Source organism: Trachemys scripta, chromosome 21, assembly GCF_013100865.1.
Source record: "Trachemys scripta elegans isolate TJP31775 chromosome 21, CAS_Tse_1.0, whole genome shotgun sequence".
NCBI classification, from domain to species: domain Eukaryota; kingdom Metazoa; phylum Chordata; order Testudines; family Emydidae; genus Trachemys; species Trachemys scripta.
In genome coordinates, this window is record NC_048318.1 from 15,616,159 (window position 1) to 15,640,362 (window position 24,204).

General features: G+C 46.9%; 2 protein-coding genes across 3 annotated transcripts in view; both read left to right on the plus strand.

Annotated features, from left to right (window-relative positions):
- Nucleotides 1–24,204, plus strand: part of LOC117868482 (nicotinamide N-methyltransferase-like) — a 25,142-nt gene extending 938 nt beyond the window's left edge. Inside the window, exons 1-3 of one of the 2 annotated variants that reach the window (XM_034754437.1) lie at nucleotides 16,049–16,264; nucleotides 18,531–18,738; nucleotides 22,831–24,204. In XM_034754437.1, the coding sequence (XP_034610328.1) occupies nucleotides 16,105–16,264; nucleotides 18,531–18,738; nucleotides 22,831–23,257 (795 nt within the window). In that variant the 5' untranslated portion in view covers nucleotides 16,049–16,104 and the 3' untranslated portion in view covers nucleotides 23,258–24,204. Of the gene's footprint in view, nucleotides 1–16,048; nucleotides 16,265–18,530; nucleotides 18,739–22,830 lie in introns of those variants that run through there. The other variant, XM_034754436.1, reaches the window with a different exon arrangement.
- On the plus strand, nucleotides 3,854–8,208 carry LOC117868483 (nicotinamide N-methyltransferase-like). Its single transcript, XM_034754439.1, has 3 exons — nucleotides 3,854–4,013; nucleotides 5,655–5,862; nucleotides 6,819–8,208. Exons 1-3 carry the CDS (start codon nucleotides 3,860–3,862, stop codon nucleotides 7,252–7,254), a joined length of 798 nt encoding a protein of 265 aa, XP_034610330.1. The 5' UTR covers nucleotides 3,854–3,859; the 3' UTR covers nucleotides 7,255–8,208.

Here is a 24,204-nt window from a genome sequence, read left to right on the forward strand (position 1 = left end):
AGCTAACCATGCATTCCCCTTAGGAGATGGTTGGGTTTTTTTGCTTTAGCTTTTGCTCAGTGCCTTTCAGCCTGTATATTACTACATCAGATCAGTCAAACCTAACCCGGTGATCCAGCAGGTGATGGAGCTGCAGGTCTTTTTGTCTTTGACTTTTCCAAGGAAAGCACATTCCCGGCCCCACAGCCAGCATTGACACCTTCCCTCTGGCTCCCAACATTCTACTACTAACAGTCTCTCAGGGCAGAGCAGCCCGGGTGGGTCACAGATGATGAGGCAGTTCCTCAGCGAGCCTCTCAGATCCACCTTGGAAAAGAGCGTGTGTGTGTGTGGGTGGGGGGAGTGGCAGGGGTGATTGGGCACCACTCCCACCCCAGTCAGGGAGCACTGCTGTGCCTCAGTTCCCCTCCTTCTTTGCCCCCTGAGGCACTCACACACCCACCACAGGTGATTCAATATAATCCCCCTCCCCCTCCCGATCCCTGCTTTATTGAGCCAGAAGCAAAAACACAACAACCAGTTCACTTGGCTCACCTAAGCATAATCTGTTTTGTTGTCATCTCTGCAATTTAAACATGAGTGTCACAATATTTGGTGTTTTCTTAAAGCCCCACCTGCTGGAGTCACCTGATGATGTGAGAATCTCAGCTTTCTTTTTTTGGAGGGGTGTGGGGAGTGGGGGCAAGTAACTTTCTAGCCCTCATGGTTTTGGGGGGAAACCCTGAAAAACACGACCTGACTGTATCCAACAGGCTCAGCAAGCAAAGAAAGAGCATATATTATTATTGCTTTCAAGTCCCTTGATTTTTAAGCCGATCATGATTTTTTGGGGCCTTGTGGTGCATCCATGCTTGGGGTTGGCCATACTGCTTTCCCTTGTCATTAGGGTTTCCCAAGAGAGTCCTGCTACCCTTCCCAGCAAGTCTCTCTTATGCCATTCACCTAGTTAGTGTGTAAACTTTCCCACCTGGTTCCCTTTCCCCAGCGCTCTCAGAAACAGAGAGTGCGGGCTAGGATGACCAGATGTCCCAATTTTATAGGACAGTCCCAATTTTTGGGTATTTTTTATATAGGCTCCTATTACCCCCCACCCCGGTCCTGATTTTTCACACTTACTGTCTGGTCACCCTAGCGCGGGCAGCCCCTTTTATAGCAGGTGTGCTTCCAGCCTGGACTCAGGTGATCCTAATCTCACGCTCTTAGGCAGTCCTGTGCTCCCCCTGCTCAGGTTTTCACCAGCATCGGCTCACCCCACCCTTCAGTGGAAAACGAGGACAGTTAGAGATATGCCCAAGCTGCCTTCAAGGGCGAGCTCACCTTATGATGGGGCCACAGGGAGGAGATGGAACACAGAAGCCAATGTACACGGGCCAGCCCTAGAACAAATGGTGCCCCAGGTGAGGAGTGTCCTCAGCGACCCCTTCTCCCCCCCCACACACACATTAGTTAAACTTTTGAATACCTTACAGCACCCTGAGCTCAGCACCCTCCCAATCCCGGCACCTGGGTCACCTGCCCCTAAATGTGGCTCTGAATGTATGTACTCCTGTCAGATTGTCACTGCACCCCTGACCCAGATTCCTGGCTTGTGAAGTGTCCTCAGAGCATGACTCGAACCTGTTTATCCAAGAACGTAACACGAGGACGAGTCGGAGGTTAATCTAACTAACTGCAAATTACCCAAGAGAGTCAGGCAAGGGAACGTGGCTTAGTGGCACGTAGTCCTAGTCCACTTTCTCTGAGGTAAGATGAAGGTTTCAGTAACAAGTGCAAGAGCAATAAAACCGTTTAGATACAAGCGATGTCAGGGCAGTGCTTCGATAAACAACATAGATTCATAGATTATAGGACTGGAAGGGACCTTGAGAGGTCATCGAGTCCAGTCCCCTGCCCGCATGGCAGGACCTAAATTAATAGAGATCTCCTAGAACTGGAAGGGACCTTGAATCCAGCCCCCTGCCTTCACTAGCAGGACCAAGTACTGATTTTGCCCCAGATTCCTAAGTGGCCCCCTCAAGGATTGAACTCACAACCCTGGGTTGAGCAGGCCAATGCTCAAACCACTGAGCTAGCCCTCCTCCACCCCCCAACATATTTCAGTTGACCTCTTCCCTCCTGTGCAGCTGGGACGCTGACCTGGTCGAGGCTGAAATGGAAGCGGTGCCTCTTCGGACACGAGGCCAAAGTCCCTGAGGGCTCAGTTGACTTTGGTGGAGTTACGCCACCAGCAGAGAATTTAGCCCAATGCTCCTTCTACAGAGAGGCTCCTTTCCAGCTAAGCTGGACATACGTGTATGTGGCTACCTGGAGCCTTTGTCTCAGTCATTGGGATTGCTGCAGGTCAGCAGTTCCCTTTGCCAGAATGGGTTGAGTGCAACAGATTTTGGGGCAGTTATGGCAGAGGAATTAGCCAGAAGAGTTTTAGGCCCGGATCCACAAAAGGACTTGGGCGTTGCAGCATTCGGCATCATGGCGCCTAACCTTTAGATGCCTAGAAAGTCACAGGAACAACACAGCGATCCACCAATGCAATGAATAGGGAGAGACAGGCCTCTTTGAATGGGAGCCACCAACGCCCGAATGCTAAGCACGGAGCTGCCCAAGCTAGTCCAGGGGAAATGCTGATGACAGGGCTTTGCATATTGGGGACTGCCCAGAATGTATGGAACTGTACAACCAGCTCACCACCACATCCCCACTGCTGCCATGTACTGCTTGTTCCTGGTTTGATTGTGATACATTTGAGTATCTTGCAGCAGTGCCACCATCATGGGCTATGGTGGCATCAGAATCTACAAGCAGAGCCATGCTGGGATGAATGGTACCTGTCCAGTAGCTAGAGAGGGTCAGGAGATGATGCAGTTCCCTCTCTGCTGATAGCCAGGGCTCAGAGAGGAGCCAGAGTCCACAGGAAAGGTCATGGAATCCCACTTTGTACTTCTCTTGGGCGAAGCCAGTGTGAGTAAGACAAAAATCAGCCTAGGGGAGAAAAGGGTTTAAGGTTCATGAATGGTTGGGAGACACTGGAGTTGGGGGCTGTGACATTCTATGTATTATGGTGATCATTTATGATATTATTAACACCAATATTATAAAATTGGAATGAGTCATGCTAGATATGCTGTGTAAGGTATCAGTGAACATGTTCTGATTTGCCAAGTCCGATAACCTTGTTTATATGTTTGTATCACTTTTGTATTGTGATTTATAGATATGTAGGGTATATCTGTATTTCCAAACTTGTGCTGTGTTTCTGGATGACACCCCCAGACAGTTTGGCATCAGCACTGCCTAGCCTGTTTGATGGTCCATCAAGGATCATCGGCTGTACAATTGACCCACTGAGAGAAGGCAAGGGATACATCTTAGGAGTCAGCAAGACATGTAGTAACTGGAGTAACTTTTCTACAAACGAAGCTCTAAACAAAGTACTGAAAGACCCATCCAAGCTGTGGATGTGTTCCAGAGGGACTTCCAAGCCAGCAAACTCACGATACTCCTAAGAACATGATATATGGACTTGGAAGTCTCTGTATGTATTTGAGTGCTTTATCATTTAACAACTCTTTATAATAAGCCTTTAGTTTTAGACACTAAAGGATTGGCTGGCAGCATGGTATTTTGGGTAGGATCCAAACTAATATTGACCTGGCAACATGACTGACCCTATAGGGTCAGAAGAACATTTGGTATATGTGAGCAGAGTTTTTAAATAACTTCTCACTGTATTGGACCTAAGTGCTGATTGGGAGCCAGAGAACTGGAATGCAATAAGGGGATTGGGGGATTTCTTTTTTTTCACTTCTTGATAACCAGCGTGGGAGATCAGAAGTTGAATGTTTGCAAACTCAGAGACAAAATGGACCAGAGCCACACTAAGAAAGAAGCTTTTGAGACACGTTTTGATCCAGAAGATTATTTGAAAACTTATTATTCCTTTGACTCTACAAGCAGTGAAAAAAATGATATTTTGATGTTTCTTCTGAGAAACTTCTTCAAGACCTTCATTTTGGGTGAGTCAGGTGTGTTTTGTGCCATTCTGTTTGCACAAAGGCTGTTTTATAGTGGGATGCGTGTTGCTGGAAACCTGATTGTGTAGATCTGGCTTTCTTTTAGCAGAGGAGATTTTCCCTAATTATCTTTCTATCCCTGCTTTATGGCGTGATGGGTCACAGCTGGACATCCGCATTACAAAAGCCTGCCACAATAGGTGTGTTGAGAGTAGTATTGTCCTCTAGTGTGTGCAATGACAACACCGGGCTGTGCTAATGACCTAGATGGGTCTCCCAAAGTCAATAGGAGAGTCTGAGATGAAGCATAAAATGGGGGCCACTACAGGCTGAAGAATCAACAGTGGAGAAGGTGCACCTGGATCGTGGCAGCATGGAAAAGGGGAGAGGAGAGAGAGAGAGAGGTGGAGAGCATGCATAAGTGCTTGTGCACAGGGTCCTGTAGGGTGCAGTGGTTGGTGACATCACTGGTGACAGCGGTTATGGCACAGACCAGGAGAGAGCAAATCCTCCTTTACTAGTTTGTGCCTTAAGTACAGTCCCCCTACAAGATTGTTCAGCACCTCATCCCATGCACTGAGCCAGGAGTCGCTAGTCAAGGAGCTCCCCAGCTGTCCTTGAAAGAGGGACTTTCTCCCAAACTGTTCATGTATCTAGGCTTGTGGGCCTGTAGAATGTACTTTTAAAACTACCTGGGCTGTGTGGGTATTGCTAACTCCAAGCCAAGTGAGCTTAAATAACAGATTTTAAAAAATAACATCTTGGGTTTTGTTTCAGTGCCTTCTGGATTTTGAGCTTTTCGGGCTGTTATTTTTTTAAGCTTTCTTCACAACTCTTCAGGCTAGAAACTAGCTTTAATTTAATTTATTTATTCAAATGAAAGGTGAGATGAGATCCCCTGGGGCCAGCTTTAAAAAAGATATGGAAAAATCGGGCAGAGCCCAGAGGAGAGCAATAAAAAAAAGAGAGAAGGTTTAAAAATCTGACTTACAGGCAGGATTGGCAGAATTAAATTTTTATATATATATAATTTTAATGGATAAGGTTAATGTTTATTTTTAAGTTTCTTTATCTTTATTGATTTAAATTTTCACACTTGTGGGAAATTATATGACACTCAGGTGGGGGGGAGTCAGACAACAATTATTTAATGACAGTAGACACTGAGATTTAAAAAGTTAAAGTTTTATAACCTTTAAAACACCAATTGTCAATATCACATGTCAAAATATTAAAGCTAAATATCCTTGAATCCAAGTCAAATAAGTTCTGGAGCAGGATTTCTCTTACTTTGTCTAGCTGTGTATTTCAGTTATTATCAATGGAAATGCTTTTTAGTCAGTTTGTGTGTGTGGTGAAATCAACGTTTATTGATGTTTACTGATACAAATCTAATCCTTTTTAACCTGCTTATGAGGCAACCTCATCATACCGTCCCCTCCAGAAACTTATCAAGCTCAGTCTTGAAGCCAGTCAGGGGTCCTTCGCTGCATTTTACCTCTCCTGGAACTGCCCTTCTTAAAACCCTTTATAAACCCAGAGGGGAAATTGTCCAGCTTCCACCCTCGGCCCCCCAAACCTCCTCCTCTCCCATCCTCTGCTGCTGTATGTGCTGATACACAGGTATTTTTCATTCCAAACCAGATGGTGTTAAAGGCAACACCTTGATTCGTATTGGCAATGCTCCCACCATTTTCGAACTGCTCTCTGCCTGTGAGTCCTTCAAGGAGATCATCGTCACAAACTATATGGATCGGAACTGCCAGGAACTGGAGAAATGGCTAAAGAAAGAGCCAGGAGCGTTTGACTGGACTCCAGTGGTGAAATACGTGTGTGAGCTGGAAGGGGACAGGTACGGGAGGGAGACTAGTTCTGTTACAGTTCAATTAAAAATATTTTAATTTTTTGGTCTTCCTTCCCTGGGTGCTTTTTTGCTAATAATTATTATGTATGGTGTTATGGTAGTGTTAGGGTGACCAGACAGCAAATGTGAAAAATCGGGATAGGAGTAGGGGGTAATAAGAGCCTATATAAGAAAATTACCCAAAAATAGGGACTGTCCCTATAAAATCAGGACATCTGGTCACCCTAGGTGGTGTTAAATAAGTATAAAAAGAAAGAAGTGGATTGAAGTAAAGGAAAAATTTAAAATGTCTGGAACCAGGACTCCCCTCCAGCTACCCCTAGCAAGGGATTCCTATGAATTCAGCAGACTCAGAGCTTGAACTTGCAACGCTTATGAGAGCAAGGTTTACTCCTACAAGGGTAAATTCCCCCGCCGCAGAGTGGCAAACACTTCAGGATTAGACCCCCCTTCACTCCCATTTTAGCCTTCAAAATGGGCCGTAAGTGCCAGATGTTCCAAACAGCTGAGCACACGGGATGCTGAGCTCCTTAGATTATTGGCCACACTTTATATAATCTTCCATTTATATGAAGGGCTATAAAGGGTGAATAAATGGTGCACGATTTACACCATTTTCTACAGATTTGCTGATAACCAAACATTTACAATGCATAGTATTTGTGTCTGTAAGATGCCTGTGTCATTTACTAACCCTTATAAAACCATTAGAAATGGGAGCTTCATATAAAGTGTGACCAACTCTGGCTAAATGGGAGCTGAGCTCTTCTGAAAATCTGACCTTAAGCAGGTGAATTGCACCCGACAGAGATTTCATGTGACTATGTAACTCATCCACTGAGCCAATTGCAGATATATTGACTGTGTGCACTGGTCCTGGATATGAAGGGCTCTTTGGCACAACAGTAGCACATTTCTCTTCAGTGTTATATTTATCTTTCCAGGAAAAAGTGGGCTGAGAAGGAAGAGAAATTACGAAGAACGGTCAAGCAGGTTCTGGAATGTGATGTCACCAAATTCAACCCTGTGACCTTTGCCTCTCTGCCCCCTGCTGACTGCCTGCTCTTGTGCTATTGTTTGGGAACAAATAGCAAAGACCTGAGTATCTACCGTGCTGCACTGAAGAATGTCAGCTCCCTGTTAAAGCCAGGGGGTCACTTGCTGATGGTGACCACAATGAAGTGTAGTCATTTTATAGTTGGCCAACACAAGTTTCCCTGCCTCTTTCTGGAGAAGGAGGTTCTGGAGGAAGCAGTGAAGGAGGCTGGTTATGATATTTTGCAGTTTGAGATGTCTCCCACATGCTATCCAGCTAGTTTGGTAGAGCATGAGGGGATCTCTTACCTAGTTGCTTCCAAAGGGATGGGCAAAGAAGATTAAAGAGAAAATACATCAGCTCAATGCAAGTAGAGAGGCAGAATAGATTAGCTGTAGGTGCTGGTAAAACTGAAGATCAATGTGCTCTATGGAGCTTTAATGACCTCCAAGCACCTTGGAGAACCGGTTTGTTCAGGATGCACTAGCTTGAACCCCTCATTGTGCCACTAAAGGTGCCCTCATCCCCGTCCTTTCCCACTCAGAGCTGCCATAACGTCTCCCTGGCCTCCAACCCCACTGTGCTTCATCCAGTGTAGCTGCACCGCACTGGGCTTCATCTTCCCCCTGCTCTTGCCATGTTTTGCCTAGGCCATGCTGCAGCTGTGCAGCTAATAATAATTACATAATGAATCATATAAAGTCCTTCTCACTGCTAATGGACTGGAGCCTGCTCCCAGTAGTCAGTGGCATAACTCCCATTGGCTTCAGTGGTGCAGGACTGGGCCCAATCAGTGCTGGGTTTGGAATCATTGATGGATGGGGTTTAGAAAGAGGATCAAAACCCATTTACAGGCCCAACCACCCCAGACTGTTAGGAACAGAGGTTCTGCCCCTGAGCGGCCTCTAGATTCAAATTCTGCAAATAGCTCCATTTGATAATGGGTTGAGCTATTCCTTTCTAACCCCAAATTTTGCAACTCGCTCCCATGTCACGTGTTTAGCTTTGTGCCTTTCTATGCATCTGCATTAGACTGTAAGCTCCGTGGGGCAGCCATCCTGCCTCCTTGGGAGTCTTGTCTCCCGGCATTGAGAGCATGGCTCACACTGTACACATCGTCCTCAATATTGGCTATAACCTCGCTGTGATTTTAACATTGATCCGTTTGAACTGATTGGCTGGGGCCTGATAGCTGCATTGGGCCATGGTGTTGGTTGAATGATCTGTTTTGGTGAATAATTGTAATCTCCACCCAATCGGTGCTTGTCTAATAAAGATCTGTTTCCCATATGCAATAATCTGTGGTTCCAGGTCTTACTATTACCTTTGCAGAAGGAGATTTACAGGTTAATACATCTGGATTTAAACTATATCACTATGTCTACACTGGGATAAAAATCCTGAGGCTGGCCCAGGTGAGCTGACCAGGGCTCATGGGGATTGGATTCCGGGGCTGAAAAATTTCTGCATAGACATTTGGGCTTGGACTGGAGCCCGAGCTCTGGAACCAGAGCAGCCCCGGCCATGCCGCAGGTCTTTTATCCCTGTGTAGACAGACCCTGAGTCAGTCCTCTCTTCTCTTAAGGGGACACAAGTGAAAGAATCTAAATTCTCTCCTGAAAACCCTCTAAAGCAGAGTCTCAATGCTGAATGTAAAAGGAAAGTTGAGTGAAATACCACTACACATTTTCGCTCCCCAAAAGGGGACAATCACAGCCAATGTACACCTCCCACCGCTGCAGAATACAGCTAAAACGGGTGAAACGACGTCACAGATACCATTACTGCGCATTTGGCAGATGCATTCTTGGGGATCCATCACGTATCACCAAAAATGATGGGAGCGGCTCAGTGAGAGCCTGTAGCTTGCTCACGTGCTCTGCCCCAATGCCCCTGAGGCTTCCCCTTAAACACTGACTCAGGTATATTTCATTGCCCCTCTCTTCCACCAACAAATACTTTTCTGCTTCCTGTGGGTTCTGCAAGTGTCTGCCTCGGTGTGAAGAATGAAACTCCCCAATGGATACATGAAGAATGCAATTTGCATGTGCAATAAGGGGTTAAAGTGTCAACCAGAAGGACTACCGGTATCCAGCAGGATCAGAGGGCAGGACACAGATCCATTGTGTAAGATGTAATGTCCAGATACGTTTATCCCCCGTTAAGCTACCAGACATAGGCAGGAGATAGTGAATAGAAGTGGATGAGAAATGCTTTCTTGTCATGGCCAAACTTACGACATTTCAGAAATGTTCCTGTTCTGCATTGCGAGGGACCTGAGACTTTTGAAGTTTTTCTCAAATAACCAGCGGTAGTGAAAGACTTAGCCCAGACTTGTCAGTAGCCTGAGGGATAAGGCATTCACCTGGAAACACCAGGTTCAAGGTCCTGCTCTGCCTTATTTAAAGCACTAACATAAACTTCTCCCACACCCCCGCTGATTGTCCAAACCACCAGGCTATTAGCTATTCTTAGGTGGTGAATCTCTGCTATGTTTTGCTCTGCGCTGTCTACACCAATGCTGCATTATAGCTGCTGATATTATAACTGAAACATGATTGCACACCTGGAGATTTTCTTAGTTACCTTTCACCTCTAGTGATAGGATGGGATGGGTCAGTCATTCTTGTTAAAAGAGCCTGTCAGCAGAGCTGCACTGAGTGTAGCATTGTCCTCCATAAAATTGCCAGCAACTCCAGTTTGTGCTGTGACAACATGACTGTGCCCAGGAGTCAGGCGGGCCATCCAAAGTCTATGGGTGAGTATGAGGGGAAGCATAAAAATGGGGCCTCTCAGAATCCAAGGGTATGTCTACACTACGGGATTAATCCGAATTTATATAATTCGAATTTTGGAAACAGATCGTATAAACTCGAATGTATGCGGCCACACTAAGCACATTAATTCGGCGGTGTGCATCCATGTACCAGGGCTAGCGTTGATTTCTGGAGCGTTGCACTGTGGGTAGCTATCTCATAATTCCCGCAGTCTCCTCCGCCCATTGGAATTCTGAGTTGAGATCCCAATGCCTGATGGGGCCAAAAACATTGTCACGGGTGGTTCTGGCTACATCATCCCCCCTCTCCAGGGAAGTAACGGCAGACAACCCTTTCGTGCCTTTTTCCTGGGTGAACAGTGCAGACGCCATACCATGGCAAGCATGGAGCCCGCTCAGCTCAAGACAGCAGTCATGAACATTGTAAACATCTTGCGCTTTATCGTGCAGTTTATGCTGAACCAGAACCTGCAAAACAAGGCAGCGAGGAGTAGGCTACGGCAGCGTGGCAGCGAGTGTGATGAGGACATGGACATGGAATTCTATCAAACCGCGGGCCCCGGTGCTTTGGAGATCATGCTGTTAATGGGGCAGGTTATAGCTGTGGAACGCCGATTCTGGGCCCGGGAAACAAGCACAGACTGGTGGGACCGCATAGTGTTGCAGGTGTGGGACGATTCCCAGTGGCTGAGGAACTTTCGCATGCGTAAGGACACTTTCATGGAATTTTGTGACTTGCTTTCCCCTGCCCTGAAGCGCCAGAATACCAAGATGAAAGCAGCCCTCACAGTTGAGAAGTGAGTGGCGATAGCCCTGTGGAAGCTTGCAACGCCAGACAGCTACCGGTCAGTCGGGAAACAATTTGGAGTGGGCAAATCTACTGTGGGGGCTGCTGTGATGCAAGTAGCCAAAGCAATCACTGAGCTGCTGCTATGAAAGGTAGTGACTCTGGGAAATGTGCAGGTCATAGTGGATGGCTTTGCTGCAATGGGATTCCCTAACTGTGGTGGGGCGATAGATGGAACCCATATCCCTATCTTGGCACCGGAGCACCAGGGTACCCAGTACATAAACCGCAAGGGGTACTTTTCAATGGTGCTGCAAGCACTTGTGGATCACAAGGGACGTTTCACCAACATCAATGTGGGCTGGCCGGGAAGGGTTCATGATGCTTGCGTCTTCAGGAACACTACTCTGTTTAAAGGGCTGCAGCAAGGGACTTACTTCCCGGAACAGAAAATAACCGTTGGGGATGTTGAAATGCCAATAGTTATTCTTGGGGACCCAGCCTACCCCTTAATGCCATGGCTCTTTAAGCCATACACAGGCAGCCTGGACAGGAGTCAGGAGCTGTTCAACTACAGGCTGAGCAAGTGCAGAATGGTGATGGAATGTGCATTTGGACGTTTAAAAGGTCGCTGGCGCTCGTTACTGATTCGGTCAGACCTCAGCCAAACCAATATCTCCATTGTTATTGCTGCTTGCTGTGTGCTCCACAATCTCTGTGAGAGTAAGGGGGAGACCTTTATGGCAGGGTGGGAGGCTGAGGCAAATCGCCTGGCTGCTGATTATGCGCAGCCAGACACCAGGGCGATTAGAAGATCACACCAGGAACCGCTGCGCATCAGAGAAGCTTTGAAAACCAGTTTCATGACTGGCCAGGCTACGGTGTGAAAGTTCTGTTTGTTGAAAACCCGACCCCTTGATTGACTCATTCCCTGTAAGCAAACCACCCTCCCCCCTTAAATCACAGCTTGCTTTTAAAATAAATAAAGTCACTATCGTTTAAAAATCATGTATTCTTTATTAATTGATTATAAACATAGGGAGAGAACCGACAAGGTAACCCGGATGAGGTTTGGGAGGAGGATAGGAGGGAAGTAAAAGGCCACTGAAAAAATTCAATATAATGACAGCCTTTTGGTTGAGCTGTCCACTGGGGTGGAGTGGGAGGGTGCACGGAGCCTCCCCCCGCCCCACGTTCTTACACGTCTGGGTGAGGAGGCTATGGAACATGGTGAGGGGGAAGGGAGGTTATACAGTGGCTGCAGCGGCACTCTGTTATCCTGCTGCCATTCCTGAAGCTCCACCAGACACCGGAGCATGTCCGTTTGATCACGCAGCAGCCCCAGCGTTGCAGAACTGCCACTTCTCATCTCGAGCGTCCCTCATGACCTCACGTTCACTGGCATCTTTCCTGTACTTAGATACCATGTCTTTCCACTCATTCAAATGAGCTCTTTCATTGTGAGTGCATTCCATTATTTCCGAGAACATCTCGTCTCACGTCCTCTTTCTCCACCGCCTTATCTGAGATAGCCTTCGGGACGGAGGAGGGAGGTGTGAAAAATTTGCAGCTGCTGGAGGGATGGAAAAAAGGAGAGAAGTTTTTAAAAAGATACATTTTACAGAACAATGCTTATACTCTTTCACGGTGAAAAACACTATTCACATTACATAGCACATGTGATTTCAGTACAAGGTCGCATTTTCCATCTTAATATTGAGTGCCTGTGGCTTTGGTGTTAGAGATCACAGACGCAGGTCCGGGCAACAGAATTCGGCTTGCATGTGGCCATGGTAAGCCATAGTCTTTCGGCTTCTGCGCCCTCCTTTCCCACATACCAAGCAAAGCCCGTTGATTGCTGCGGTTTTCCTGTTAACCTTCAGCAGCAGAAAATAAACCAACCCCACCCCATCTAATTCTCTGGGATGATTGCTTTATCCCTCCCACCACCGCTTGGCTGGTATCAGGGAAGATCCCTGGTAGCCAAAGGCGAAAAGCTCAGCGCCAATCCCCCCCATCCCCGCACTTGGCTAACTGCAGGGAAGGATTTCTTTTCAGCCACAGGCAAACAGCCCAGTAGGAACGGCCACCTCTGTCCCCTTAATTAAATTCCCGTATTTCAACCAGGTTACCATGAGCGATATCACTCTCCTGAGGATTACACAGCGAGATAAAAAATGGATGTTGCTTGAATGCCAGCAAACACCGGGACCATACGCTGCCAGGCTTTGTCAGGCAATGATACCAGATTACTTGCTACTAGAATGGCGTGGTCAAGTGTCCTACCATGGAGGATGGAAAAAGGCTGCACTGCCCAGAAACCTTCTGCAAAGGCTTTTGGAGTAGGAGAGCTTCATGGAGATGTCCCTGGAGGATTTCCGCTCCATTCCCTGACACGTTAACAGATTTTTCCAGTAGCTGTACTGGCCGCGAATGCATCCCAAATCCTCAGGGCAAATTAATCATTAAAAACCGCTTGCTTTTAAACCATGTTTTATATTTTAAAAGCTAAACTCACCTCAGGTCTCTTCCATGGGGTCATGGTCTTGGGTACTGGCTTGGGAGGGCACTTCAGTCAGGGTGAGAAAAAGATCCTGAGAAAAAGGGGAGAACGGAGTGCTGTGTGCTCTCCGCAAGCTCGTCCTCCTCCTCTTCCCCATCCGCAGAATCCTCAGGTGTAGCTGATGAGATTACCCCCGCCTCGGAATCCACGGTCAGAGGTGGGGTAGTGGTGGCAGCCCCCCCTAGAACTGCAAGCAGCTCGGCGTAGAAGCGGCATGTCCGCGTCTCTGACCCGGAGCGACCGTTTGCCTCCTTTGTTTTTTGATAGGCTTGTCTTTGCTCCTTGACTTTCACGCGGCACTGCTCTGAGTCCCTATTGTGGCCTCTCTCCATCATGCCCTTGGAGATTTTTTCAAAAGTTTTGGCATTTCATCTTTTCGAACGAAGTTCTGCAAGCACTGAATCCTCTCCCCATATAGCGATCAGATCCAGTACCTCCCGTATGGTCCATGCTGGTGCTCTTTTTCGATTATCGGCCTGCATGGTTATCTGTGCTGATGAGCTCTCTGTGGTCACCTATGCTCTCCTGTGCTGGGCAAACAGGAAATGAAATTCAAATGTTTGCTGGGCTTTTCCTGTCTACCTGGCCAGTGCATCTGAGTTCAGATTGCTGTCCAGAGCGGTCACAATGGTGCACTGTGGGATAGCTCCCGGAGGCCAATACCATCGAATTGCGGCCACACTAACCCTAATTCGAAATGACAATATCGATTTTGGTGCTACTCCGCTCATCAGGGAGGAGTACAGAAATCGATTTTAAGAGCCCTTTATTTCAAAATAAATGGCTTCATTGTGTGAACGGGTGCAGGGTTAATTAGATTTAACGCTGCTAAATTCGAATTAAACTCAGTATAGACCAGGCCCAAGGATCAACACTGGGGAGGTGGAACAGTACCGGGCCATGGCAGCTTAAAGGGGAGAGAAAAGGTGCAGGGGTCAGAGCGAGCATGGGAGATGGTGCTCACTGCCCAAATCAGGGCAGAGTAAATTATCCCATCTCACCCATTGCCTGGAATACAGTCTCTCTAGAAGTGTGATCAGCTCCTCATCCCATGCAATCCTCCATCCCTCCCTAGTCCCAGAATTGCACGGATGAGTCGGTGATATTAAAGAAGCCAGCGAGGGCCATCAAGCCAGGAGCTGCCAGTCAAGTAGTTTCCAGGGTGCCACTCGCAGCGGGTGTTTGTCCCGGGCTGTTCATGCTCCAGGGCTTGTGGTCACCTGGAAGGTACTTAAAGTTCCAGCTGTAAAGAAAAATGCCAAATACTGCGAAACTCACAATTAATATGATAAGATGATGCAATGCTGCTGCTTTATTTCTTCCCCCACTTTGGACCCAGGGTACTTCTATGAGCAATGTTCGATGGAAGGTGAGCCATAGCCATGCCCTGTTTCTTGGCAGTGCACCATCTTGGCAGTGCACCAGCAGTGCATACAGCTACTGGGCATTGCAATCAAGGGCTGCCTATCCTGACCAGCGCAGGGCATGTAAGGTGACTCTTCCTACTTCAGTGGGCCAGATCTTGAAGTTCTCATCTAAATGGGGCTCACGCAAGCCTAAGTCACAACCTCAGTTTTTAGCCATGTATTCAGACTGTTGTCTCTATTGAGCATTTTCACAATAGCCCTTTCACATGCTGATCTCAAAGCACTTTACAGACATCCCTGTGTGGGGGGTAATGTGGTATACAGGGTCCTTTGTTGCATTTTACCTCTCATGGGAAATGGCCTTTTGAAACCCTTAAGAAAGGTAGAGAAGAAATCGTTAAACTTGCTAAACTCAGCCTCTATCCATCCAACTTTATCATCTATCCCCTGCTGCTGTATGTCCCGAGAAGTTGGGATTGTTTATTCCAAATCAGACGATATTAAAGGGGAGACCCTGATTGATATCTGCACCAGCCCCACCATATACCAGCAAAAGCTTCAAAGAGATCATTGCCACAGACTAGATGGATCAGAACCCCCAGGAGATGCAGAAATGGCTGCGGAATGAGCTGAGAGCATTTGACTGAGCTCTGGACCAGTCCAGATCTGACCAGACCAGATCATCTGAGCTCAGGGCCAGATCATCATCCCACGGCTAGTGTAGACATAGCCTCAGACTAGGGACATTTTGGCTGGGACAGTCCCTTTTTAAAGCCCTGTCCCAACCGTCCCCACTTTTTTTGGCATTTGTCCCATTTGTTCTTGCCAATTGATCATCAGTTGGCAAGAGCAAATGGGACAAATGCCTAGTTTGGCCAACAAAAGTGGGGTGCACCCCCTAGCGGGGCACGGAGGAATGTGCGGGTGGCAGGGCCGGCTCCAGGCACCAGCCCACTAAGCTTGTGCTTGGGGCGGCACCTGGAGGGGGGCGGCACGGTGCTCCGGCTCCAGCCGCCGGGGAGAGCGTGGCCGCGACGGACTCGCCGCCCTCCCCCCGGCACTCTGGCCGCCGGAGAGAGCGGAGCCCCGGCCGGGCTCTCCGCCCTTCTCCTGGGGCTCCGGCCGCCAGTGGAGCCGCGGCAGGCTAGCTGCCCTCCCCCCGGCGCTCCGGCCAGTCGCGGAGAGCGGCCCGCGGCCAGGCTCAGTGCCCTCCCCTGCCGTGCTGCGGGGGGAGGGGCAGGAGGCTTTTTTGCCTGGGGCGTCAAAAAAGCCAGAGCTGGCCCTGGCGGGTGGAGGTGGGAGAGTGGCAATGCCAGCCCTGAGAGGAAGGGAAGGAAGGCTCAGGAGAGCAGCTTGGGCTGGGCCAGCCCCACGCGGGTGGGTGGCAGGGGGCTTCAAGCTGGCCCCGTGCAGGGGGGCCTCAGGCCAGCCCCACACAGTGTCCCATTTTCCCTTTGGGAAAATATGGTCACCCTGCCTCAGACACACTTTCTTCCCCGTATATTCTTTTCAGCTGCTGCTTCTTTTGATTCTGCAGACTGAGAAAATCTTGCAGAACCTGTGGGGTTTTTTCAGCCTGAAAAATGTCTTAGTCTGAAGTGAAATTGAAAATTGTCAGTACAAGGAGGGGTTAAAGTATCAACAGGAAGAGCTATCCGCCTCCACTGGGAACAAACGCAGAGCAGAGGTTGTTTGTGCAAGATGGAATCTCCAGCTAGTTTCACGGGGGGAGAAGCTTACCAGAAAGATTTTGACCCTGCAGCGTATTTGAAAACCTACTATTCCTTCGGTTCCAGTCATTGCCAAGGGAATGAAATTCTGGAATTAAACCTGAGAAGCCTGTTTAAGATATTCATTTCAGGTGAGTATAGTGTCCTGCGGGCATAGTGCACTAGGGCTGAGAAGTTCTCAGCTCCTCCCCTGTCCTGTGATCGCATGCTCGTTTAATAGTGCTGTCTGGCAGGAAATCACTAGGCTCTATAAGGGTAGTAAGGCTTTGGGGACAGGAGTCTTGTCTTCATACTCATGGCATGTTTGGCGCATGCACATAATAAATAACGTTGAGAGTGTTTCTAACTTTAATTAGCAGCTGTAGAGGCCATGATGGTTCAGTCTGATGTGGGGTTTTGTATGTCACACACCCTAACCTCTAGAGCTACATACTCACACTAAGCTACCGAAAGTATGTCAGAGTATGTCAGCCCCTTCATTTTCTAAGTGTTACCGCTAGTGTTAGCTACTTGATTTTCCCCTTTAAAATCCATATGTCAGGGGCAATCTCAATTCTGGAGAGGTCGAGGGCTGGAATAATGGGAGGTGCTGTGGGTCAGGATTGAGGGGTATTGGCAGAGCTGGGGCTGGGGGAGACCTAGCCTAGAGAAAGGTAGGGACGGTGAGTCAGGATTGAAGAACGTCTGCAGAGCTGTGTATAGTGAAGCTGGGATTAGAAGAACAAGCGTATTGTAGTATAGGATTGAGATGCATTAGCAGAGCTGTGTGTGGTACAGCCCAGGAAGGGAAGAGCGAGTGGAAGCTGAGGCTCAAGAATAAGATGCAATGGCAGAATTGAGGGTGAGGCCCAAGGCTGGAATGGCAGAATCAGGAGGGGGGACCCAGAGTAGGGAGCCATCTGTGTCATCAACCCCAGACTTTCACGAGAATTAAAATCACTGACTCGGCTGGACTGCAAATTGCAACTAGTAAAGGAGCAGGCAATCTGGTTCCCTGCATCCTGTTATGATCAATGTTGCAATCTGGAACTGTCCTCACTGTTGCACAAGCAATTAAACCCTTGAATATCACAGGAATTAAAAAAAAAAACCCTGCCTCTTCATAAATTAATCTGATTTCTTTCCTGTTATATATTATGAAAAGTAACAGATGTTGCCAGCTGGATTCTAAACCTGGAAATGGACTAGGGGTTACTGATGTTACTACAAACCCTGGAGAACTTCTCCACAGGATTTTATAGCATATGATTGGGCTCACAGCTAAGCAGTTTATAACTCGACTATTCTGGGTTACCTTTTCCACTGCCGGTTCCCTACTCTGGTTTTCTAGTTTTTTAATCTAACCTAGCAACATTTTTAAAGCATGTTCAGGATCATGGTATCAGAACAGCTATGATAATGAGCTTCTATAGAATGATTATTGTGATAGTGTAGAGAGTCCCCAGCTGAGATCGGGACCCTGTTTGTGCTGAGCGCTGTACACGCACATAGGAAGTCCTTTCCCTAGAGAGCTCTGAGACTGAAGTCGGTTCCTTATTCATGGTTCCTAGACCCTTATTCAAAGACCAACATTATTTAAAAATGTATTGATCAGTGTGATTGAACCGATAAAAATGTAAAAGATAATGATCTGATTATTCAATTACTAACGAAGTAAGGAGCTGGGTTTTGACGGGCCGAACATGACAAAATTAGTCTTGGGTCACCCCAAGTGACACACCCCGGTCACTGTTAGATTATTCCGAAGGAACTGAGGCATGCCGCTGGCTGAGTTTAAGTTTTGTTACTGCGCAATGTCACACTGCCAATCCACTTCTTTGGTCATTCAATTAATAAATAATTAAGTAATCAGTCATTTACATTTTTAGCACATTCAATCACATACATTTGATGAAATTTCTAAAAATAATTAATCTTACATTGACATATTTTTAAATAATTGTGGAGGTTAAATACACAACTGGGAACAATGGATAGGAAGCTGGTACCACAAACAAGGAATTGGGAATAAGGAGCCAACTTCAGCCTCGGCAGAGAGTTTATAATCTAAATAGACAAAATGTACAAGGCAGGATTGTTATTCCCACTTAACACACGAAGGATTGAGGCTCAGACAGATTAAGTGACGCACCAAAGTCACACAGCGAGTCTGTGGCAGATTTATTTAGTCCTAGGCAAAGGCCCTAACCAGGACACACCTCCTTAGATGATGAGGCTGTTGCTGGAGGAGTGTTCCATCCTACATACCATTTGCATGAGGCATCAAAGGAGCAAATAAACAAACAAACAAAAAGCCCCCCCCCCAGAAAACCCCCAACCAGCAGTGAGTACAACTTCTCCGACTTATGGGTCGTGCAATGCGCCAATGTAACTTCGTTTCCCGACGTTCCAAACCAGGTGGGGTGAAAGGCGACACCCTGATTGACATCGGCAGCGGCCCCACCATTTATCAGCTCCTCTCCGCCTGCGAGAACTTTAAGGAGATCATCGCTTCGGACTATACCGACCGGAACCGCCAGGAACTGGAGAAATGGCTGAAGAATGAGCCAGGAGCGTTCGACTGGACTCCAGTGGTGAAATACGTGTGTGAGCTGGAAGGAGACAGGTAAGGGAGGGAGACCTGGCTACTGATGATCTGGTGAGAGGAAACATGTCTTGTCACTGAAATGAACCCCTGCAGGGGAGGGGACCTCTTGCTAGAGTATGATGTAAAAACACAGGACTAGGTCACCCAACAGGCTGACATACGACAGACGCAGGGAGACTCAAGAAATGAGAATCTACTGGAAGCGCTCGCTCACGGATCCAACTGCCAGGTATGGAAGCTGCCAGCTGAACCCTATAGGTCATGCGTCACTCTTATTATTAGTTATAATTATTATGATATTATCTTAATTACCATAGTACCCACAAGCCATAGCCACATAGTTGCTGGAACTAGGGATGCCGCAGTACCACCTGGATTGAACTGGTTTCCATCATATACAGGGTTTACAGTTTGGTTTAATGGCTCTCAGCACCCCCACTATACAAATTGTTCCAGCACCCCTGCGCTGTAGTAATACAAATAATCAATAATAATACATTGCCTGAAGTGAAGCAGTGTATAAGTGTTTCAGGATCAGGGCCTAGGGCTTATCTCTGTGTTGTGTAAAATTTTTGACTAGAATCATGCTGCACACAGAACAACAGTCCTCTCTTTTCAGCCTTTATTATAAAACAACTCAGAAGAATGATCCTGTCACACATTCTCTGTAGCTGCTATCAGGAAACCCTCCCATACCTCTCTCAGAGCGCTGAAGCCTGCATGCTTCTCAAACTTAAGTAACTATTTTATTTATTTATTTATTTTTTACTAATTGCAGCTGGTTGGAAAACAAACCAAAAAAAAAAAAACCATGGACATCTTCGTGTAACTTCCCCACATCATTTTCCATCAAAGTTGGGTTTGGACATTTTTCTGACCAATTCTGCATTTTCCCAGGGAACTAGTTTTTTGGGTGCATTAAATGAGATGCTGTAAAAGAGGCCCAAATCTAGCATGTCCTAAGCACTTCCCACGTGAAAATCAGGCTCCCTTTAAGGTAGCTCAAGTTGGACACCCAAAAAGAGTCTCCCAAAATCACTAGTCACTTTTGAAAATGTAGAGCATCCATTTTCTTTGTGCATAGAATTTGTCATTTTTCCTTTCATGCTTGGTGCCTTTAATAATAATTCTCAGGACAAAATTTCATGTTGAAGCCCCTCTATTTCAAAAGGATCCACCTTAGGGAGACTTTTTTAGGTAACATGATGCGTTACACGCATTGGTGCTGGAAGTAAGGAGGCTGGGGATGCTGCAGTACCCCCTGGCTTGAAGTTGATTGCATTATATCCAGGGTTTACAATTGGGTTCAACGGCTGTCAGCACCCCCACTATAAAAATTGTTTCAGCATAGCCAGGGACCCCCTTGTGTTAGGTGCTGTACAAACATACAGCAAAAAGAAGGTCCCTGCTTCATGGAGCTTACAATCTAAATTTCACACTGTTGTACTGAAATAACTATTCTAATATGTACTAATACTTCGCAATTTTCAATCACCTTCCATCTCATAAGAACGGTCATACCGGCTCAGACCAAAGATCCATCTAGCAGAGTATCCTGTCTTCCGACAGTGGCCAATTTTTTATTTTTTTTATTGGATGGAAGTTGGTCCAATAAAAGATATTATCTCACCCACCTGGAGTCTCTAATATCATGTGACCAACATGGCTACAACTACACTGCATAGACAGATAAGGAAGCATTTTTATCTCCATTTTAAAGATGGGGCGACTAAGGTGCAGAGAGGGAAAGTGGCATGCCCAAGATCACACAGGAAGTCAGTGGCAGAGTGAGAACTAGAACGCCGGTCTTTGCTTTGACTACATGACCATTGCTCCCACCATAGATGGAAAGGACTGAGTGTGTGTCTTTCAAAAGCATATGTGGAGGGATTTGAAACCTGAATCCAAAGTCATATTGAAATGAACAACCGGGACAGAGACCTTTTCTTAAATTCCCCATTTCTGGTAAGCAGGTTTCTATACACATCCCCTTTGCTGCGCCATGCCAGAGTTTCTCCTTACTTGATAATTTCCAGATTTGTAGTTCTGGGCATTACCCCTCCCAGGACATTCATTCAGTGGAGTGCAAGTAGTTACTGCCAACTGTGTAAGTGCAGCTGTACAAACACTGATCCCACTCCTGCTTCTCTCAATTCGTCCTTTTTCCGCTCTGGTTGAATACGGTTCAGTCATTGTAGCCTGCGGCTTGGCCAATGCAGGGAACGTGGATGCCTCTCGCTTTTTAGTTTCCTGTGGGGTTATGGTTTAAACAGGAAATTGAAATCTGGAAAACCACACAAACTGTATTTCCTAATAGCGTGTAAATATCTTTAAAATTCCACTCTGGGCCAGCAGGGGCCTCTCATGGGACCTTGTTGAGATCTTGTCTAGAATAAAAAACAGGAGTACTTGTGGCACCTTAGAGACTAACAAATTTATTAGAGCATAAGCTTTCGTGGGCTACAGCCCACTTCTTCGGATGCATAGAATGGAACATATATTGAGGAGATATATATACACATACAGAGAGCATGAAAAGGTGGGAGTTTTCTTACCAACTCTAAGAGGCCAATTAAGTAAGAGAAAAAAACCTTTTGAAGTGATAATCAAGATAGCCCAGTCCCGACTCTCTGTATGTGTGTATATATCTCCTCAATATATGTTCCATTCTATGCATCCGAAGAAGTGGGCTGTAGCCCACAAAAGCTTATGCTCAAATAAATTTGTTAGTCTCTAAGGTGCTACAAGTACTCCTGTTCTTTTTGCGGATACAGATTAACACGTCTGCTACTCTAAAACCTGTCTAGAATAAAAAGTTCTAGTTAGTCTTGGAACAGGGCTCGTGTCTTTACACAGGTCTGCAAATGGCCATGGTGTGAATGAGTTAACAAAACTGATCAATAATAAAACAACCGTTTCAGAGTTGTATCTAGATAGAGCATCTGTCTCTGTGTATGGCAGCGATGGTGTTTCAGTCCGATGTGGGGCTTTGTGTTGCAGAGACTTGCTATCTAATCTCTCTCCAGAGCTAAACATCCACATAAATATTTCCAAGTACATCAGCCCTTCTATTTTCAGAGGGCAGTGAATAGTTGTAGCTACTTGATTTTAATTGAAATCCACACCAGCGGCAGTCTCAGTTCAGGAGAGGTGCCAGGCTGGAAGAGCAAGGAGTGCTGTAGGTTAGGACTGAGGGGCATCAGCAGAGCTGTGTATCTGTGTGTAGGGGGAGCAGGACTGGCCTAGCAAGGGTCAGGGAACGCAGGTCTGGATAGAGGTGCATTGGCAAAGCTGGAGGAGTGGGGAGAGCCCAGGACTAGAATGATGGGCGGTTGGAGGAAGAAGGGCTGCAGAAGAGGCATGAGACTATTTATCTGAGAACTCATACAGCCCCAATCGCCATAGTGTCTGAGAGACTCTCTATTTTTATTAACGCATTGACTCTCAACACCCTTGTGACATTACCCCCATTATCCAGAGAGGGAACTGAGGCACAGAGCGACGGCGACTTATTCAAAGCCACGCAGAAGGATCTGTGGCAGAGCACAGAACTGAATGCAGGTCTCCAGGGTTCTAGGTTAGCATGCTAAACACTGGAGCCTCCTCCTTCCCGGCATAGATCAGAAGCACAGAAGGGGTTGAGGCAAAGAGAAAATGCTGAGCTGCCCAAAGCTCCGCACGCTCCAGGAATGGAGAGTCACACCAATATCCTCTCTTGCTACTGCTGCATTGCATTGCTCTGCAGTTTGACAATTGTGAAATGCCTAGCACCCAGGGAACGTTTCCTCCTAACTCCAGCTAGTCAGGGCTTCGCTTATGCCCTGAAGCAGGAGGGTTTATAGCCCTTCAGGGCTCAGTTATGATTAATCCCTACTGTAATGTAACTGGCTATTATCCATGTAAATATCAGATCCTTTTGTCTAATTCTTGGCCTCAGCGGTGTCTTGTGACAATGAGTTCCACTGGTTAATCGCGTGCCGTATGGAAAAAGCGTCCCCTCTTACTAGTTTTAAATATGCTGCCTTTCGAGTCCATTGAACATCCCCTTGCTGCGATCTAATGGACAGACTGAAAATCATGCAATAGTACACAATATAACATTTCTTGCAGGGAAAAGTGGGCTGAGAAGGAAGAGAAGTTGAGAAAGAAAGTCAAGCAGGTTCTGAAATGCGATGTGTCCAAATCCAACATCTTGGCCCCTGCGTCTCTGCCCCAGGCCGACTGCCTGCTCTCCGCACTGTGCTTGGAAGCTGCCTGCAAAGACCTGAACAGCTATCGTGCAGCACTGAAGAACATCAGTTCTCTGTTAAAGCCAGGAGGCCACTTGGTGATGGTGATAGTCCTGAAAGAAACCTACTACATGGTAGGCCAACGCAGGTTCTCCTGCCTCTACCTGGAGCGGGAGTCGGTGGAGGAAGCCCTGAGAGAGGCCGGGTATGATGTACAATGTATGGAGGTGACTCCAAACCGTTCCCAACGCACATTTTCAGATTTTGAGGCTGTGCTGAGTCTGGTTGCGTGCAAGCGGCCTGCTTAGTCCTGCTGAAAATGAGCAAGAAAGAGCCTTGGCGCAAGGGAAAGGGCCGGGCTGGCCTTAGGGAAAAAGGCGCCTGGGGCAAACTTGTATTTTGGCTCTGTGAGGGGCAGGGAGTTGTAGGGGGCGCGGAGCACAGGGAGCTGGGGTGGGGGCTTCTCAGAGCCAAACCTGCACGTGATTTTGCATTGGCATGTGCATTAATCAAAGAATGTAGAATTGAGAGATAGGACATGTGACCCAAGGACCCCTTGATGCCAACTGGCAGATGGCCCCAGGGTACATAGGTGTAGAGGAATCTCCTGGGTTCGTCAAAAGGGGTCACGTAAGGTCTCTAATGAAAGCCTGTGTCACACTGATCGTCATAATCATTGCAAGATATATGTATGGAAAACATGTGAATAGTTATGGATCTATACTAAAAATGATGTTCCCTAGGACTGTGAATTAAGGCAGGCCACCAGGTGATCCACATACCTCTGTCATGCAAGACAGAGATGCGTATGTCACGCTGGCTCATCATGTGCAAACTGAGCATTGTGTGGTTCCCAAAGGACACCCATTTACAATCTGAGCCAAATGCTAATCAATTGATTGCAGGGGCTTCAGGAAAAAATAAGCCAGCAGGGGTTATCTTGATTAGGCATAAGGCAATGAACTTTTGAAACTATATCGGGGGTGCAGATGAACCTCCAGTTATTCCTTCAGTCTGTGAGGACTGCCAGCAGGATTGATTTGATGAGAAGGGAGCTCAGCTAAACTGGTTGAAAATCCTGAGAAAAGGACGTGGGGTAAGCTATCTCGTAGGAGATAGCGGAATGCCTGGTTAGGTGAGTGCCGGCTCTAGAAAACACGTTATGATTTTGTTTGATATGTAACCACTGCTTTGCAATATCCTCACTTGCTGTCCTTGAATCTCTGTTTTGATAATAAACTTATTCCTGTTTTCA